Consider the following 21,921-nt stretch of genomic DNA (forward strand, 5'->3'; position numbering starts at 1 on the left):
CTAATTAAAGTGGTTTAAATATTGTAATATTTGTGTTTCTACTTTTATTTTGTTAAGTATCATGTTAATTAAAAACAATTGCTCATTACATTATAACTTACTTGCTCATTACATTATAACTTCAACTTAAACATTAAATTATAACTTAAGCTGTAAATTATAACAGTAACCTATACTATTTTAAACTTCGCTAAACAAAGGTTAGAGGGGGGTAGGGGGTAGGGAAGGGGTTACTGTATACACATATATATAAATATATATATGTATATATTATATATGTGTATACACACATAAAAATATATATACATAAATACATACATATATATATATATATATACATACATATGTATATATATATATATATATATATATATATATATATATATATATATATATATATATATATATATATATATATATATATATATATATATATATATATAAATATCCTTATATCATATTTGAAAGAGACTTTTATGGTTAAAAAAAAGTCTCTTTCAACAACATTTAAACAGCTTCAACAATTCAGCTACATTTTAATGTCATCTAACAGTTAAAACAATTAAAATAATGCGGAAGTACATCATTTTTATAATTTACATCAGTTTTATCATTATCATACATCATCATTATCATACATTATCATTATCATATCACATCATATCATACATCAGCATTATCATTTTTTTCAAAACCGCAATAATGGCTAGAAAGTTTTTTTAATTAACAGAGTTTTTTTGTTTTTTTTAAACATACATGGGGTGTAGCTACATTAATTATCTTATAGTCTGTTGAAACTAGGAGGTGTTGCTAAACTGACTATCTTATAGCCTGCTGCTACAAGTGCCACTACATCAACTGAGGGTTTGGTTTGGGGAAGCAATCTATCATTTAAAAAACTTTATTCAAGTTTTTAAACTTTTTCTGGTCTAGATGTATGTATGTGTGTACTGTATACATATATACAGGGCTTGTGATGAAGCAGACGCGATTGCACTGCGCTCATAAAACATGCCCGTAAACAGTATTTTAAACCTTCTAGGTGCAATAAACAACGCTCACTCAGCTTATAATGAGATTATAAAATGACGCTCATTCAAAAGTTTGGGACAAAAAAATAATAAGCTTTTACATAGTCTTTTTATAAAATATTTGTAATTACATTTTTTAGGTAATGATAAAACTTGTTGATTTAACAGTAAAACTCCATCTTCCTTATACTTATATTTTTATATGAGGTACTTATATTGAATATAAGCATTTTGTTAGTTGCTTTCTGCACGTTTTTTTTGTTGGTGTTTTGTCAGCATTTTTCCGTTTTGCACTAACATAATGAATGAACAGTTTGAAGTCGTTACAGCTAATTTCAATAACAGAATTTTAACTATTTTAACCAAGTGCGCGTGGGAACAAAATGTGAATATAAAAATGTGCAAATGAAATAGGAATAGAAAATTAGGAAATAACTATAAGAAAGGTAAAGCTTCTGAATAGTTTTAATTTTGTAAAAACTTCAAGTAAGATTTATTTGATTTATTGTTAATATTATTCCACACATTGTATATTATAAAAATAAATTTTCATAATAGAGATTTTTTTAAAATCATTTTTGTATAGTTTAAATAAGAAATTATAAAAAAATATTTAATAATTATTAATTAATTTACGAAAAAAATTAATTATTAAAAAAATATCAAGAAATAAAAAAAGCGTTAATCATAAATATTACGTTAACAGCATTTTAAATACATATCAAAACAACGAAAGCAAAAAATTTTAGCCACATATCTATTCTTCAATACTATTATAAGAATATACACATGTATATAAATATATATGCAGGGCTTATTAAACACTTGCGTTTTGTTTGGTTGCGTTTTTTTTTACTATAAATAGTTTATTAAAATAGTGATCTGGCGCAAATAAAAAACAAGAAGTTAGGAAATATAAAAACTACATTGTTGAAGTAGTATAAATGCGCTGTTGTAGATACTATTTCAAACATTGATGAATGAAAGTCGTATAACAAATAGAAAGCTTATTATAAACACAGTCTTCCGCAATTTTCAAATTTCAAGATCGCTCTCGCGACCCTGACCCCAAGCGGGCATATTTGCGCTCGATGACAACATATTATAATTTTACACGTTTGGCAATTTTCTTCATCACAAGCCCTGCATATATATTTATATACATGTTTATACAGTACACACATACAAAAAAAAATTGCAGCAATACACAATAATTTAATATATTACGGGTCTTGTGCAAAATCGGATTCATGTTGTTTATTTTTTTCACTTAATTCATCTTTTTCTGAATGTACTTCTATCATATGTGTTCCTGAATCATTTGAAGGCATCAGCTGATGACCAACCAATCTAGTAACAATCTTTTAAAGTCAAGAAAAAGATTTTTTAACTTATTGAGCTGCCTAACAATTTCTTATATAACATTATTCAATCCTCGGAATTAGAAAAATTGAGGTAGGCAATAATTTGCCAACCTCAATCTTTTAGAGGTCGGCATCAGGTGGGCACAAAAAATTTAATACAAAAGTCTTACCATAAAACATCAAAACGAGGTTGGCGATTTTTTGCCAACCGCAAACACTTTTAAGTCAGCAGTTAGGTCAGCATTGCCGAATGCCGACCCTAATTCCGAGGGTTGATTATTTATAATAATAATAATTAAAACATACCTTAAATAAGGAAAAGATTTTGTCCATTCTGCACATTCATTGTTTAAATCATTTGAAACTAAAAAAAACGAAAAACAAATAAAAAAATTAATAAATTATCCTAAATCAATATGTTAAATCCATATTGTACAATTGTATCACAAAACCAATTGAAACATTTTAACATTTCATATATGTGGATGTATGTATATATATATATATATATATATATATATATATATATATATATATATATATATATATATATATATATATATATATATATATATATATATATACATATATATATAGTTCTATAGATTGTTGCATTTGGGAGTACGGAAGGAAAAAAATGATTCTTATGCCAACAAATACGTCACTTTTAATTACTTTTGACTTTCATCCAAAATTTGCGTGTTGTCAGAAAGTTAAAACCATTAATTTAATTACAAATTAATCGTTTTTTAAAAAAACCGCAAAAACGCAAGTTTAATTGACCAGAATGTTTTTAAAAACATTCTGAATGTTTTTTAAAACATTCTGAATGTTTTTAATAATATAAACAATGTTTTTATTTTTATTTTTTTTAATAAAATGTTTTTATTTTTATTTTTTTTACTGTAAATCATGCACGGAGTGTTGCTACATCGACTATCTTATAGCCTGACTCACAACAAAGTGCTGCAACATTGACTGATAAATAGCCTAACTCGCAAGGGAGTGCTGATACATCGACTGAGGGTTTGGTTGGGACAGGCAGTCTATCAAGTAACAAAAAAAAAAATCAGGTCTTGCATTTTAATTTTTACTTTTTGTCAACAAAATACGGAAAAACTTTCTGACAACCAGTTAGGAGTTTATGGGCCAGTACTGTTACTTTCAAAAACGACTTAACATCACAAATCAAAAATAATTTTTTTAAAAAACAAACCTTTTTGAAGATGACACAAAAATGATTAGGATCATCAAAGACAAAAACGATTCGATCAGTTTTCAAAACAATTTCAACATTATATCAAAATGGTGCAAAACATGGCAAATGTCCTTAAATGAAAGCAAATGTAAAGTAATTCACATTGGTAAATCAAATCCAAAGTTCAATTATCAGGTAAATGGGCATCAGTTATCAAAGGCAGAATTTGAGAAAGACTTGGGAGTCATTATCAACTCTGACTTAAAGTGGGACCAGCAAATCAACAATAAAATAGCAACGTCTAATCGCATATTGGGTCAGCTTAAAAACTCATTCAAATACATTAATATAACCACTTTTACAATGCTCTTCACGCCAATGGTGAGGTTGCATCTAGAGTACAGTGCTTCAGTATGGAATCCAAATAGTATAAAAAACATCAAAGCAATTGAAGCAATCCAAAGAAGGGCAACTAAACTAGTCCGAGAAGTTAGATGTAAAACATATGAGGAAAGGATCCCCTGCCTTGGTCTGACAATACTTGAAGAAAGACGTATAAGAGGAGACCAAATACAACAATTCAAAATTGAAAATGGACTAAATAAAATAAACTTTTATTCAAGCTTAAGCCAAGAAAAACATGATCACAGCACAAGACAACAAAACTATTTAACCAGAGAACAAAACAAGTCTGATATCTCGTACAACTTCTTCTCAAACAGGATAGTTAAACGATGAAATCAACTACCAGTAAACTGTCAAAACTCAAAAACAACAAACATTTTTAAAACGAATTATGACAAATTTACAAAAAATGAATATTTACAACTACCATATATGGTCTTTATATAGCCATTTCTCACGACTTTGTTGTTGTAGTTTGACATTAATAATAAATATATACATCTTTAAAAGTCATATTCTTGTTATACAATATGTTTATAATATGTATGTTGATTTCAATAAAAGGCAGCATGTAACTATCTTTAAATATATTTGATATAATAATATATTAACAATATTTAGCTGACCTATTGTGTTCAGCGCCATCAGGTAATAATAAAATGTTACAAAATAACATAAAACAAACCATTTAAAAAGAAGAATTTAAAAACCAATTAAATAATATAACAATGATATCAGTTAAATTTTTGTCAAAATGGGTCCTTGTTTAACCTTATCCCATCATCTCGATTTAGAACACCTTGCCCAATACCTATCTCATATCGAACTCTTGCTTTGTTAATATCCAGGGATTCTCTAATTTTTCTTATCCTATATTATGGAACAACTGCCAAGGTCTTAGGATTTAGCCAATCAAAGTTACCACGGCATGTTTTAGAATGTTCCGTGGCTCCTGAACTCGACCATTTTTGATTTTTACAAGCTCTTTAGTGTTCTGCATTTTTTGAAATGTTTTTCTACTTACATCTGAAGTGAATTTCTATTTACATCTATTTACATCTGAGTATCTGGTTAAAATTATTCAACTAACATTAAATAAAAATATAACTTGATTAATTAATTCAAGAAATTTTTTCAATGATGCTAAAGAATGGAAGGTAGCCCCTAACGAAATTCAGGTTTCATTCAATGTAGTTAATTTATATCCATCTGTACCAATTGATGAAGCAATTCCTGTTATTATTAACATATTAAACAATGATCTTGACAATTTAAAAACTAGGATTAAAATAACTTTTACACCAGTTAATAGAACTTTCATTAAGCATATGTTATTTTTTATACAATGAATAAATCCAAATTTTACCTAATTCAGGTCCAATTGGTTTATCATTGATGGTAGTCATAGCTGAAGCATATTTGAAAAGTATAAAAAAAAGAGCCCTTAATATAGCTTATATGTTAACTCATTCCAACCAATAACTTACAAAAGATATGTGAATAATTGCCATGCTCGCTTTGAAAGAAAAGCAAGAATTGTTTCTTAAAACTTTAAATGAACAAAATGCCTCCATAAAATATACTGTTAAACTTGAAAATGGAAGAAAACAACTAAACTTTTTAGATATATCTATTACAAATACAATGAACGGAAATGAAAAAGAAAATACCTTTTAAAAGAAATTTGTAAACGTGAAAACATACTACTTTCTGATGTTTCAGAATCAGGCCCTGACTACGCCGGTTTGATGTTAATTGCAAAGTTCTTGATTTTTATTTGCAAGAAGATATCAGTAGAATGGCTCCAGGATGCAAAGATGTTGCTAATAATAAGAAAACAAAAGAGAAGGTATGACACATCGTTTATATGCAGAAATCACATTTTATTTAATAAGGTTTTTAGTTTTTGTAAACAATTTTTTCTTGTAGAAATAAATTCATCACTTGCTGATGACCATAGGAGAAGCATATTCAGTTTTACAATCTGTGGCCATTCTATATCAAGCTAGTAAACAATCTTCCCCACGATATTTGCCTTTGCATGTACCATAAAAATTTCAAGCTGTTAATGAATGCCCTTCAAAAAAAATTGATATTATATCAGTTGACAGATCTGTGTGTAATCAAAACAACAAGATCTGTGTGTAATCAAAACAACCAAAATTTTGTGAGCATTGCAAGTGAAAAAAATACCAAAATTGATGTAAATCATTATTTAGAGAAAAACCCTCAAAATGAAAGTTGTAGATATGAAACTTTTAGTTATTAAATTTTCATTTTTTTAGATCATCTCGATTACAAATGAGATAAGTTTTAAGTCAAGGGTATTTGTCGCCACCACTCTTTTTATTTTAATATTGATGGTGCTCATATGGCAATTTGTAACCAATCACAAATGGTAAAAATTGTTAAGAACTCATCATCTTCATTATTGATAAACGGGGTATCATCTCCATCTGAAAGGTACAAACATAATACTGTTTCCCCACGTATATTTGTCTTTGTAGAATTGCGTTCTGCTGGTGAAGCAAAGACATACCTTGCTGAAGTATTAGAAATTATAGATAATATGGCACATTAAATTTCTAAAAGAGCAAAACAAACTCATTTTTATATACCCATCTGTAGACGACCACTCCTGGCATGACTTGTGTGAGTTAAAACCATTAGTACCGCAACCACACTTTGGTAACTGTGGACACATTATCGAGCCAAAGTGTTACAACTAAACTTATTGTTAAAAACTTGATATTATATCTTTCTTATCTTTAGTATATTATTAACTATATAATACATTATTTATCTTTAATATAATACATTAATGTATTGTGTTGATAAATATGTTATTTATGATAGTCGCAATCAATTTATTTCCAAAACTACAATCCAAAAATGACTAATGTTTGCATGTTCCATTCATTACTTTTTTGTCCATGCGTGATTTTGGTTTAAACTACTATTGTGGAGCAAAGATACATCATAGAATGCTGTAACTTTGTAATAACCTTTAAAAATGCTTGCAGGCCTTGTTAAGAAGCGTTACGCAGCTCCCATTTTGCCTGCGAAAAGGCAATTTGCCTACGCGTTCAGCAGTTTTGAGCTACACAAAAACTTTTATCTTTTGGAATATTTAAATTAACTTTTGATGTTGTTAATGTGACGTTTATTCAGAAGAAATAAAGTCATAAAAACATTTAACCGCAATTGTAAACTAATAGATTTTTTGTTAAAGAAACAGTTTGTTTAATTTTTTTTTTTAAATGTTGTTAAAAATTAGTTAAAAAAAATAAACTGTTTAAAGTTTTATCTTAAAGAATTAAATATATAAATTCCTTTTAAATATAAAAATTATTTTTTGTCATAATAGTTTAAAAAATGCACGATTTATTTTGATGTAAATATTTTATTTATAAGATATTTTGTTTATTGTTAATTCAAAAACGTAAAGTTTTAATGATGTTCGTTTAATTTATGAAAAAAAATTATGATCACAAAAATTATGTTTTTGGTAACTGATAAATAATAAAAAAAAACTCTTTATTGTTTAAAAACATTATTAAAAAGAGTTCACAAAATAAATAAGAAAAAATTTATTAACAGTTAATAAAATAACCAAAAAACAACTGTAAAATTATAAGAAAATAAACAAATATTATTTTACGTTTTATGAAAAAAATATTTTTTTCAAAATAAAATTTAGTTCATATTTGAAAAAAATAATAAAAATGATTTTTCAAATAGGTACTTAGATTTTATTTGAAACTTTTGTTATAGTGAGAGAAAAAAAACTGTTTGTATGATTTTTAACGCCTTAATAAAATAACTTTAATTACAATGCGTACTTGAAAAGACGTTAGTGACGCAATATAACTTTTAACGATACAAAATATCTTTGCTGAGTTGAGTTACTTAGAAATGCGTTACGCGTTTTTGTTACGCAGTGAAATCTCGTAACAAGGCCTGTGCTTGTATAATTATCTAAACAAAACAAAACACCTTTAACTAATACCTTTTCATAGAAAATAAGGTTCATTTATTAAATTTTTATTTTTTGCTTTTTTCTGTTCCGTGCATGACTTCATTAAAAAATTAATTTATTCTATAATGACGCAACCCATAGCTACCATACTGATTACAAATTGCATTATTTTCAAAATAAATAATGCAACAAATGCAAAGTTCCATGCATGACTTTTTGGAAATGCCCATATGTATATATAAACAATAAAATTGACCGTTAACATTATATTTTAAAAAAATCCTTTTTTACCTTTTGGGCGATCCATATGAAAACAGATAAGACAACCCTAATTCTCAGATTTTGCTGATTTTTACACCACTCAAAGATTTTAATAAGTTATGAACATTCCCAAAATTTTATCATCTAATTCCAAACTCTGGTTTCAAAGATATGACTATTCAAACTTTACCTTCAACCAGCATAAATCTGTCATTTTTAAAAAATGGTTTTGGTCTTTATTTGTGTTCTATGTGCAATGGAAAGCTAAAAATGTGTACACTTACATATTTAGAGGCAAGGAATCCAATAAAACAACTTAAAATTTTTTAAAAAGAACATAACACCTGTATGTTTGACTTTATTGCAATAACTACTGAGGCAAGTTTTACAGAGGCAAGTCTTTTTTTAAACAGAAAAAAAACATGGTCAAATTTACTTAAATTTGTTACTTTAAAAAACAGAAATTTTAGAAAAATTATAGGAAAAAAAGGTGGTAATCTTCATAATTTTCAAAAAAATTTCCCACTCACTCTGAGCTTATTGAGACCCTTCCCCCACTTGTTAAATTTTGTTATGAACAAAGAAACCGTATCTCAAATTAAAAAAAAAAATTTCAGTTATTATTTTCTAACTTTTATTTTCTTGGTAACTTAATAAAATCCAATCCTAAATTTCAAAAAATTATTAAAATATTTCAATGGGTGAGTTAAATTGTAAAAATACAAATGTATAGGCTCTTTTTTTTTTAATAATGTTTTTTTAAGTTGTCTTGAATAATTTAGTTAGAATTATCACAATGCATTGCATTGTGGTTTTTCCTAAAACAGAAATAAAAAGCTTTTTTCAAATGTATATCATTAGTAGAAAAATTCAATGAGGAAATTTAAAATCATAATCTGACTATTTTATTTAATGTTTCTAATATGTATTTTAAAAAGTATTTTACTAAATTTTTATTACTAAAATAAACAAGTTTTAATTAATTTTAATGAATAATAAACAGTCGCTTTTTTATTGACCAGTGGCCAACATTTGATTGAGACAATTATTAGTAAAAACATCAATATTTAATAAAGTTGTTTACCATCACTTTCTGCATTTCATTGTTTTATCACTTTCTACATTATACGTGCCACAACATGTTTTATATGATGGAGCATTATTTTTTTATTAACTTGGCATTTAATAGTTTATAAAATCGTGCCTAAAAGCTAATTCATAGTCAGAATGTAATAATCATTAGAATATCATAACAGGTATAAACAATTTAACTTTGTTTTTTTACCTAAAAATATTTTTAAGAAAATAGTTCTCACATCAATAGGAGAGGAACTTATTGATGTGAGAACAGGGATATTAATAAGCAGGAGGGTAGGAATTTTTATTTCTATAAATGAGTTTATATTTTCTAATTTTCATGACCTGAACAGTCTCAGAAATTAGAAAATAATACATCAAAATTATTTTCTTTTTTAAGTTTTGAGATACAGTTTCTTTGTTCATACCAAGTAAAATCAGGGATGCAGATTCCCAAAAGGACTCTGGTTTTGTATCTCTATTTTTTCCTGGTCTCTGGAGTTTAGAAGCTCTAAACAAGTTGGTTGACTTATGATCTGGAAAAAGAAAAAAATTCATAAGATTTAATGACTTGAATTTATTTTTTTTTTTTTTAGGAATCCGGGTTCAAAAACTAAAAATCTTTTTTTCTTATTAGTAGTCTATTAGCTTTTGTACATTTTTAGAGCATCTGGATACTAAAAACTAGGAAGTAATCTTTTTGTGACTTTTAAACTGGAGTCCTTTTTAAGACTCCGCATCCCTGAGTAAAATTTAGTAAACGAGGGGAGGGGTCCTAATAAGGGTGGGTGGGAATATTTTCTAAAAATTATTAAACATCAACTTCTGTGTATTAAGCACTATGAGTACGACTTTTTTTTTCGATGGATTTTTCCTGTTTTTCAAGTAACAAATTTAAGTAAATTTGACCATGTAGTAATGACTTTTTTTTTCTGTTTAAGAAAAGAAAACAATTTTTTGTAACTAATCTAACTATTCAGGACATGCAACGAAAATAAAAAAAATTGAGCTACATCTGCATTTTTGTAATAAACTTGCACCAGTAAAATTGCAACAAAGGTAAAAATTATAGGTGCTAAATTTTTCTAATATTTTCAGTTATTTTATTGAATTTTCCTTGCCTCTAAATATGTAAGTGTACATATTTTCAGCTTTCCATTGCACGCAGAATAGAAACAATGACCAAAACAATTTTTTAAAATGGCAGATTTTTGTTGGTTGAAGGCAAAGTTTGAATTGTCATATCTTTGAAACCGTTTGGAATTAGATGATAAAATTTTGGGAATGTTCATAACTTTTTAAAATCTTTGAGTGGTGTAAAAATCAGCAAAATCTGAGACTTAGGGTTGCATTTATAAAAATTAAATGCTTTTACATGCAATGGCCCTATTAGTATAAGAAAAAAGAATACAAATTTAAATTTAATTTAATTTTTTAAGAGGTGTTTATTTTTGTGCCTACATTTAGAAATTCAGATTTTTTATTTAATAAATTTTCCTGATTTAAATGAGTAATTATTTCAAATTTTTCTTGCAAACATAGCATACATTTTTGGAAATGTTATAATAGGCAGGGGCATTTTTTAGAATAGACCACTTTTGCTGTATGGGGGTACAGCAAAAATGTTTCAACAAATATAGGTAAAATATATATATATATATATATATATATATATATATATATATATATATATATATATATATATATATATATATATATATATATATATATATATATATATATATATATATATATATATATATATATATATATATATATATATATATATACTCAAAATTGGTATCTTTTTTAATAAAATTTATTTTTAGAAAATGGGTTATTCAATTTTTACTAAAATACTTCATAAACAGTGACTAATTGCAACAATAAAAAATTTACTTTTTTGTTTGTTGTAAAACAATTTAGTTACGTAGCATTAAATTAACAACAATATTTACTCAAAATCAAACCAATGCTTTGTAAAGGTTGTTAATATTTAAATATATATCAGTATATTTCAAAGAGAGTTAAATAGTTATAGTTTTAAATGTTATTATTTCTTTTACTTATTTGAAACGAAATATTGAAAAATAAAGTTTAGTTAATAAAATGTAATAAAAAATATACGCTTGGTTTCCATGCTTTCATATAAACAACTGTCTACATCAAGAAATATCTGTTGGACTTGAGAAGCAGCCCCTCTATCAAACTCCTGTTTATAAAAAAAAATAAAAAATAAAGAGTTACTAATGAAAAGACACCAATAACAAATTTAACAGTTTAAATAAATATTATTACATCATCATGACGCCAAGAAAAAACACTACTTCTTTCAGTAAAAATTTCTCCATTATCGGACCATGATTGACAAAACTGCTCAAAAGCAGATGAGTTGTCAGTAGGAGTTTTGTTAGAATCAAAAAAATCTGAGTTTTCTTCTTTGATATTTAAAACTGAAGGCTCATAATACTTTTCAGGAAGAGGGGGTAAAGTTTCAAATACACTTTTTGTATCAAATATACCATGACTAAAAAAAATAAGGTACTTTTATAAATAAACATTCAGACAACACAAGTTTTGCAACTTATAATAAAAACCATCTGTTACCCTCTCAATACCCATGAATCAAACATTGCCATATGTTGTTGTTTATTTTCATATAAATGTCTTTGTATCTTATCCATAATTATTCATAAAGATTCATTTCTTAATTACTCTATAATAACTAAATATTTTTACAAAGAAAAAAAATCTAATTTTATAAAAATATTCATTTCATTTAACCTATGAAAATCTTTGTGAAACATTTTCTTTATATATATTTTATATACTCTTTTTACATATATTTTTATATATTCACCTCGCAATGGCTGAGGGGGAACTGGGAAAGGGGATAACTAACCATCAATCATTCTGCCAGAGAAGACAACTTATGGTTTGATATCTGCGTAGGCAAATCGTCACAACTTGCCTGTAGCAAGTATTGAATACTGTGAGGCCAGTATTCAATGCATATATAAAGCCCTGCTTATGTATGTTATGACTTTTGAGTTAAAGTCTTAAAAGCCTTTAACTCAAAAGAATGAATCTCTACAAACAAAATCATTTGAACTCGTATCTTCTTGCTTAAAAAGCCACTACACCACTACCACATTATACAACTTTTTCTGCAATAAAATACCACCCATTGTCAAATAATAAAATGTCCTTTAATAAAATTGTTTATTCTATTTTAAAAGACTAAGTTTACTATTGTAAAAGACTAAACATTCTGAAATAAAGAAACAGAGTATTATTTGTTTGAAATTCCTGAAAAAATCAAAATCCTTCTTTGAACAAAACAATCATAATTAAATTATCAATGTCTCCTGTGATAAAGACCTGTTCTAAAACATTACAAGTTCATAAACAAACTATTGCCTTGCATCTAACAAAGTAACTAAATTCCTATTCTGCAACAAAACTTCACCTAACTAACAATAAAACAATACCTATTTTGCAACAAAACATTACCTATCAGTAATAAAACAATACTTATTCTGCAACAAAACATTACCTATCAGTAATAAAACAATATTTATTCTGCAACAATATATCACCTACCAATAATAACACCTACTCTGCCATAAAATACCACTTATCATAAACTAAACACATCTCAAAAAATTGTTAATTTTTGAATAACCACAAACAAGTATATAAACAAAAATAAACTAAAAGTAGATAATTTTTTAAATTCTCTTAAAACCATAAACAATACTGTCAGATTAAACATAACTTTTTTTATCTGATGTATAGAGTGAATGGTATTATTTACATTAAAATAATTATTTTTACAACAATTATGTTTTCTGATGTATACAGTGTTTACATAAATTTTACAACAACTCTATTTATTTGATGTATACAGTGAACAGTATTATTTACATTACAATAATTCCTTGAACACAAAAAATCTGTATTTGAACAAAAACAAAATAGACAAATTATAAAAGATTTTTTTAAACAAAAAAATGCTAAGTGTATACTAATGAAGTTTACAAACAATTTCAAAAGCTGTTCTGATAAATATCATAAAAACATAAAGTATATTTATATAAAGAAATCATTAACCAAAATATATTTTAAAAAGAAATCATAAAAAAACACTCAAAATATCATTTAACATATTAGGTGCTTTTAGTTTTTTTTTTTTTTTAAATATTATAAATTATTTAAATGAATTCAGTAAAGCTTTATCAATTATTTACTGTTTTTTTTTTTAAGATTTGTTTGGAAGGTACTTATGCTATTTTATAAATAAAATATTTCACTCTATTTAATGCATTTCTGAAAAATTTACAAATAAAAATTGGTAAAGATAAAATAAAAACATTTGTTTTTAACAAAGTTACAACAACCAAGCATAAAAAGTTACAACAACCAAGCATAAAAAGTTACAACAACCAAGCATAAAAAGTTACAACAACCAAGCATAAAAAGATAAGAGAAAATGAAGAGTATCTAGTAAAAACACATAAAAAAAAAAACTCCAGTTTAAAAATTAATAACAGTGAGCAACCACAGAAAAGAGGGTTTCAATTAAAAAAGTTCTAAAACTTAATTATGAAGTAATATATAGAAGGTTTTTATATTTTCTTATTTATAATTATTAAAAATTACATTATAATTATTAAACTAAAAATAATATTAGTTTGTCAAAATGAAGGATTAAATTGTTTTATATAACTCTTCATTTAAAATAATTGCAAATAATTAGTGCATTTGTTTTTAGAAGTAACAAGCTGTTTTTAGAAGTAACAAGTATACAATTTAAATTTATAGAAAAATATAAAGAAAATACTGAAATACTTAAAATATATATAAATATAAATTTTATAAACTCATATATTGCCTGCTTAAAATTAAACATCTAGTCAATGTTTAAACATTTAGTTAAATTTAAAAATCTAGTTGATGAAACATCTAATTGATGAATTTCTGAAGACTCCACTTTTAGTTGTTACTTTTAGTGGCCAACCGCCATGCTTTAATGTGCAGACATAATTCTATTATCATTTATTTATAATAAACTTTAACATGACAATATAAACACTTATAATGTCTGTGACAATGTAAAATTAGTTAACAAGACTTGGTATCTACCTTGTTTTTATGGCAATATTAATATACCATTTCAAATTTTATCTGGAAACAATTATTTATCCAAATCCTTTACATAATTATGTTTAAAAAAAATTTATGTTATTATAACGTTTTTTTAGATTTTGTGACAAACAGCAACAAGCTTTCTTTTTTTTAAATAATCAGAATTCTAAGCACCTCATAGTAAATACATTATTTATATATTTAATAAATTTTTTTGAAGGAGACTATCCTTTTAGTTCTTTAAGTTCATAAAAACCAAAATTTATTAATTTATTAAATTATTAAATAATTTATTTAAAGTTTTCAAGTATTTCAAACAAATCCTTTAGCAAACAAAGTATTTATTTGAAGTTTTTAAAATTTTATTTATTGTAAAAGTTTTTGTTTTTTCCTTATTTAAATATAACAAGTTACAAGTAAATATTTAGTTTGCAGCATTTTAATTTAACTAGGATGAAATGACCATTGCCAAAGAAATTCAAAGTTTAACTTTATTGTTTGTTCATGCTTTTTTATGTAGAAGTTATTTTTTAGATTTTTTAAAATTATCATTGGTTTGAAACTTTTCACTTTTTTAAAGAGTCTCAAAAAATTCATTTCCCTAAATACATACAAACATACATACATACAATACATACAAACATACATACATACATACATACATACATACATACATACATACATACATACATACATACATACATACATACATACATACATACATACATACATACATACATACATACATACATACATACATACATACATACATACATACATACATACATACATACATAGGTACATACGTACATACGTACATACGTACATACGTACATACATACATACGTACATACATACATACATGCATACATACATACATACATATATATATATATACATATATATTTATATTTATATAAATATATAAATATATATGTGTGTATATATATAAGTATATATATGTGTATGTATATATATATATATATATATATATATATATATATATATATATATATACATATATATATATATATATACACACACAAATGCATATATAGTTTTGAAAAATTCTTACCTTAAGTCTCTGGTTCGATTAATCATAATCTCTTCCTACAAAATTAGTAATAAATTTTATAATAATAATGCTAAATAACATAATCATCGTTGTTTAATATTTTGATTACATTGTGATAATATATAACATCGTGAAAATATATTTACTTTCTTATCAATTTATTTGCAATAAAATAGTTTTTGGATAGCATTTAGTGAAATAAAATCATTAAATATGCAATGGTTTTGTTTCAATTGACTAGTACTTATGACCAAAAATATAAAATATAATAAACACAAACACATTGTATGCATGATTATCAATGATATGTATATATATGTATATCTATATATATATATATATATATATATATATATATATATATATATATATATATATATATGCATATTATATATACATAAAACATTTAATATATTAAAATAATTATGCATAACTATGAATTACGTTATATTTTAGAACATACATACACATTATATTTTGTTATATCAGTGGTGATTTGTGAAGTAAAAGGACTAGAACTAACCAGTTGCAGTTGAGGATTTATTATTATTATTATTAATATTATTTTTTTGATTTTTAATTTTTTATGAGTTCTAAAATTGTTTTGTTAGAGGAAAAAATTACAAAAATGTTTTTCACAAATGAAATGTTTAAGCGTTTTATTATGAAAAATTAGGAATATTAGCTTTCTACACACTAAAAAAAAAAGGTAGAAATTTCTACATTAGGGTAGGATATGTGATATACCCTTAGTAAGGTATAATTTTCTACCTTTTAGGGTATAAAATTATATTAAAAACAATTATTTCTCATACAATTTTCTAACTTAAAGGTATTATTTTCCACCTTATAAGGTAGAAAATTATACCTTACTAAGGGTATATCACATATCCTACCTTAACTAAAAAGTTCTACCTTTAATTTTTAGTGTGTATTGTTTTATAATAAAGAAATGTCATTTTAAATAAATTGATTGATTTGATTAGTTTGATTTACCCAATTTGAAAACATACAAGCTGATAAGGTAGGTATGCCAAAATCTGCATTTTACAGAACCCACTTTTCTAAAATTCGGTTCCACATATTTAGAACTTTGCATTTTGCTGGTATGGTTAGATGATGTTTTGTTGTCCTTTTTTTTTTTTAGAATTTATTTTCACTGAGTTGTTTTAAGAAATAGGATAGACCAAACTTTATTAAAATATAATTTTTTATTAGATTAACACACTTTAAAGTAGAGTTTGTTGATATCAAAAACTATGTTGTAGTTTCTATTTCTAGTAAATGTAGAAGCCCCTTAAGTTTATGTATTTTCTATGCACATGCCAAATATCATTGAATTAATTTTATAAGCACGTTGTCTATTTTTACAAGCACTTTTGGTATCAAATGCTTTTTTCTGTCCAGCATAGTGGAGAGGGGGAGGGAGGCAGGGAAAGAAAATTTATTATTTGCAAATTGTAAATATTAATGATCATTTATCCAAGCTTTCATCATATAATACTATTATAATATGTAAGCATACATATCTACTATTATTAATAGGTATGTGACATAATTTATATAAAAAAAAGTTTTTAATATCTATATATTATTAGTTTTATAAATATAATATTATCAAATTTAGATGACCAAAAAAATGGTTGGACCAGATGCTAGTAGCAGTGTTTCTTGATATCAGTGGTGCTACCACTGGTGTCAGTGTTAACTTCAGTTAGATAATTAAGTTCTTTATTAACTTATTTAGTTTTTATTTTATTTTAGTGATCATTTAATTAAAATTTTTAAAAATGTTTATTTTAATTTAAAAAAATATTGGTTTTTCTGATTGCTGAACAATTTGTTTAGATCAACTTTCATTGAATCAATGATTGATCTAAACAGAACAATTTTAGAGTTTTTTTATTTATTACTTTCAATATTTTACTATTTAATTTTGCTTTTATTATTTAATCTTTATTATTTTATTTGAATATATTGTCTTTCAATAACTTTCACACAAAAAATTTTGTGTGAAGGTGAGTGAAATCTTTGTATTGATATAACTATAATAATAGTAATTTAAAATTAGGTTAGTGCACTAAATGACACCAAATGTGTATTAGATAAACTATCTAATACAACAATAAAAAATAAAAAATGTATTTTCTAGAAAAACATAATTTATCTAATAGCTAAGTAGTTTTCAACACTTTTTCTACACTACACAGTAGTAATGTACCAATGGCAAAGGCCGATTGTGGCTAATAATAGATTTAATGTATTTATATAAGGGTATTATAATAATATTAAGGATTCAAATTACATATATAACATGTACCTATACATCAGCAGTGACTTGACCTACTAGCCTATGCTATTGGTAACCAGCAACCAATTAATTGGCTTAACCATTTGCCAATTAATTGGCCTGTGACTACGATTGAATAATCAGCATTGGCCGCTGCATCGGCATTGACTAATAAGCCACACCAAACTGGTTCATAGGCGCACCTTATATATGCAAATTGCATTCCTAATGTTAAGGTATTACCTTTATCTACATACATTAATCCCTATCATTTTTTTATTTATCATTTTTTTAATTTTTTTTTAGGTGCCCCAAGAAAACCTAATGGTCTTGTCACAGAGCACTGCGGAAGTGCATTTAACCAGGAAGTTTACGCCTCCTTCCTTACGGTGACGCAAAAATATGTCTAAAGCTTGTTTCGAACCTGGATCTCCTGCTTATAAAGCAAGCGCTCTAACCACTACGCCACGGCGGCATGTCATCATTAGCCTCAAATGGCCTTTGCCATCGGTACATCACTACTACACAGGTTATATGGCCCAAAAAATTAAGTCATTTGAATTTTATGAGCAGCCAAAAAATATTTAGTTGATAGCTTTATAGTGCTTTCTAAAACAATTATATAGTATAGAAATGGACATATTTTGTATTTTTTAACAATGGAAAATTGCATACCAAAACTGATGAAAAAGTCTTATGGCTTCAGTTTATTTAGATTTCCACTTGCAGAGAGCATAGTGAAAATCTAAATAAACATATTAGATGATTGTCATAGTTTAATCATCTCAAATATATCCAACACAATGTCAGTCAGAGTCGCAGTAAACCATCTTACCATAACCAAATTTGTGAAACTTGGGGCAAAAATCTGAATGACTATCATTTGCACCCTCTTGACACAATTGTCACCTTTGTTGTTCAGTATGAAAGTTTCTAGAATCTGAAAGTTGTGAGTTATTTGGTAATGATTGCATCACAGTTAAAATTGTTTTGGCTATGAAAACAATGAGGTTTATAAATGTCAAAGGTGATCCAAAAAAATTTTTTAGTTTTTTTAGACACTAATAGAGTTAAAATTGACTACCACGATGTATTATTCTAAGATATCATGGTAGCCATCTTCACTTTTGTGTGACTTGCAAATTAGGTGCCACAAGTGGTGTGACTTGCAAAAAGGTATCTGCAAGTAGTGTGACTTGTAATTTTTTGATATTTGATTTTGATACTTTGGCTTACGTTCTGGTTGTGTCTATCGTTAACAATGATTATTATTAAGTTTCATTATTGAAAGTTTAATTCTAATCATTAACTAAAAGTTAAGACAAATTAATTACATTTTTTTTCAAATTAATAATCAGTTGTTTTTTTTTTGTTTTTTTTTTTTTTGAATAAAGGAGGGAGAGGGGTTTACAATGCCTCCTTTACTAAAAACATGGATACTTTGATGCATCTAATGTCGTTAAAAAAAACATACTTTTTTTTGTTATTTTAAATAATGTCAATTTAAATTTATTAAAATCACATTTAAAACTTTTTTTAATTTTTTTTTAGTTTGGAGAGGTAAAGACACACCCTTCCCTTTAAGTCAATGTATACACCACTAGTATATTTTGTAAAGTAATAAAATATAATTATTGTATTTAATATTAGATATACTCTTTTTAAAAAAATAAAAGTTTTTATATTATTTAGTCCTTTGTAATAATAGGCTGTGTTAAACCATTATACCACTATTCATCCTTATCTCAAAAATACACTTCTCATATTTGGCAGTAGTCTGGAAGCAAATTATGGCAGTTTCTTGAATATAATAAATTACAAACTTCCTTCAAATAAGCTTATTTTATTTTAAAAACTGAATTTTTAATAGTGGTTTGGTGCCCCCTCTAGCTCACTGAATACTAAAAACCTCCTGCTAAAAACTATTTTAAATTTTCAGCCTACTCTCACACCTTTCTTTTGATACCAAATTACAAGCATTTTGATAAGAATAAACAAAGCTATAACAATTTAGGTTAAGAAAAACCTAATTTTGACCACAGTTTTTTTAACAAATCCATATATCAAAAATTTGTTACTTAAAACCTTATAAGATTTTGTAAAATCAGGCCCATAGCAACCAGGGGGGCAGCAGGGGCATTTGCCCCCCCCCCTTTCCCTATAAATTTTCAAATAAATAACTTGGAAAGAAATGACAAAAAAAAAAAAAAGGTCCTTAAAACTATTTCGGGGCCCCTTAATCGAGCACTGCCCCCCCCCAATATAATTTTTGTTCTTACAGGCCTGAGAATTGTTGAATTTTCATAATTATTTCACCTTCAAAATACTGTATTAGAGCTCTTTGCAATAATTAATAAAAATCTAGTAATTAATCAATTTCAAAATTTTATCTAACATACCTAGAGAAGGATTTAAAGTGCTTATCTTAAATAGTTGACAAAATTAAGTTTTGATTAAAATAAAAATTCAACTGGATCAAGATTGGCTAAAAACAGCTTTAAAATGGTTACTGTATTTGGTACAAGATTGGGTTGTGTTTTCTGGAGAATTTAGTATTCTGAGTACATTGAACATTGTATGAAACATATCCTCTTCATATTTTAAGGCTAACCTTAAAAAGAACATGTTGATAAGTACTTTTTTATCTATATTGTATAGATAAAAAAATATATAGTATATAATATACACTTTATTTTTTTATAAACAAAAAATAATTTTCATAAACAAAACTTGTTAAGCTATAAAATATAGCTTAACAAGTTTTGTCGCTATATACAAAAAAGATATAATTTATTACGATAGGATAGGTTAGGATGACATTTTTTAACTTAGTTTACAGCCTAAATTAAAACTTAATCAAATAATCTTAACCATAACAAAAAATAATAACAAAAATAAAAAAAGAATAATAACAACAACAAAAAAAGGAATTTTTACATTTTCATTGAAGACCTAACAAAATATAAAAGTTTCCAAGGGCGCTAATTTCATATTCAAACCCTCTTCTTTTTAGGTAACAAAAGATAATAGCAAAAAAAAAATGGTTTTTAGATAACAAAATAATATACACAAAAAATTTTTTTACATTTTTTATTGTATACCGTAAAATCGCCTAAGTTCGGTTTTTGTTTTTTTGAGCCCGAGGGCATCGCCCCGGGCTCAAAAAAACGTCTTTTGGGCCACCATAGAAAACAAGATAGAGCACATAAAAAAAGACCTTTTTAAATATAAGTTGTAGTATTTGTAATTTTTATTGTAATTAGTCAACTATTTTATTACTTTGGCCATTATCACTTTTTTTTTTTTTTTCTTTAAACATCTTCGCTTCCAACAAGGCTGCAAGCAACCACTAATTAAAGTTGGAAGTTACTGGAAGAGAAAAGATGAAGATTGTAGAGCAAGATAACGATTGGCAGACGACTTAAAGGATTTCACATTATATGAATCAGGAAAGCAAGATGAAGGAAGCGAATTGTAAAGAACTAATGTCGAGGAAAAAAACTAGACGAATAAGAGTTTTTAAGGCACTTAGGAACAGTCACAGAAAAAGGATGAGACAATCGAATGACGAGTAACACGAGAATGAATTTTAGTAGATGGCACAAGAGACGCTAGTTCTTTAGAGCAGTGCCCGTTTTAGTATTTGTAGAAAAGAGAAAGAGAAGTAACTCTAAAATTATCATTTTAGAAATATATTTTTCAATTAATTTAAAAAGGTTTTTTTTAATTAATAAAAAAACATACTTTGCTTAAAATGAGCTTTGTGGAAATCTTGCTGTTCTACTATGACCATAGTAGAACAGCAAGATCCACAGAACTAATCGTCACAGGATTCGCAACGCATCCATAATTGTCGTGGAGCTGTTATTTTATCTCCAAAAACAAATGACACAAGCTTAATATTTTTTAGAACTCAAAGAACCGTCTGTTAATTTTGATATTATGAACAAATTTGTTATTGAAATAAAATACCATGGTGTGTATCGATCATAAAAATGTCAAATTTTACTGGTAAATTTACAGGTCAAGTTACGCGTAAATTTTAAATTTGCAACACTTATCAATATTTCTCAATATTACTGCTAATTGTCTC

The 21,921-nt window shown here is 26.0% G+C and overlaps 1 protein-coding gene across 2 annotated transcripts in view; it reads right to left on the reverse strand.

The window, feature by feature from the left end:
• The window catches only part of LOC101241766 (protein FAM149A), a 63,499-nt gene extending 42,572 nt beyond the window's left edge, over positions 1-20,927 (reverse strand). The window contains exons 1-6 of one of the 2 annotated variants that reach the window (XM_065812642.1): positions 20,766-20,927; positions 15,539-15,573; positions 11,614-11,842; positions 11,443-11,527; positions 2,702-2,759; positions 2,259-2,381 (exon numbers count right to left, since the gene is read on the reverse strand). In XM_065812642.1, coding sequence (XP_065668714.1) covers positions 2,259-2,381; positions 2,702-2,759; positions 11,443-11,527; positions 11,614-11,842; positions 15,539-15,564 — 521 coding nt within the window. In that variant the 5' untranslated portion in view covers positions 15,565-15,573; positions 20,766-20,927. Of the gene's footprint in view, positions 1-2,258; positions 2,382-2,701; positions 2,760-11,442; positions 11,528-11,613; positions 11,843-11,922; positions 12,064-15,538; positions 15,574-20,765 lie in introns of those variants that run through there. The other variant, XM_065812641.1, reaches the window with a different exon arrangement.
• Positions 20,928-21,921: the final 994 nt, after the last annotated feature.

This window comes from Hydra vulgaris, chromosome 12 (genome assembly GCF_038396675.1).
Source record: "Hydra vulgaris chromosome 12, alternate assembly HydraT2T_AEP".
Classification (NCBI taxonomy): domain Eukaryota; kingdom Metazoa; phylum Cnidaria; class Hydrozoa; order Anthoathecata; family Hydridae; genus Hydra; species Hydra vulgaris.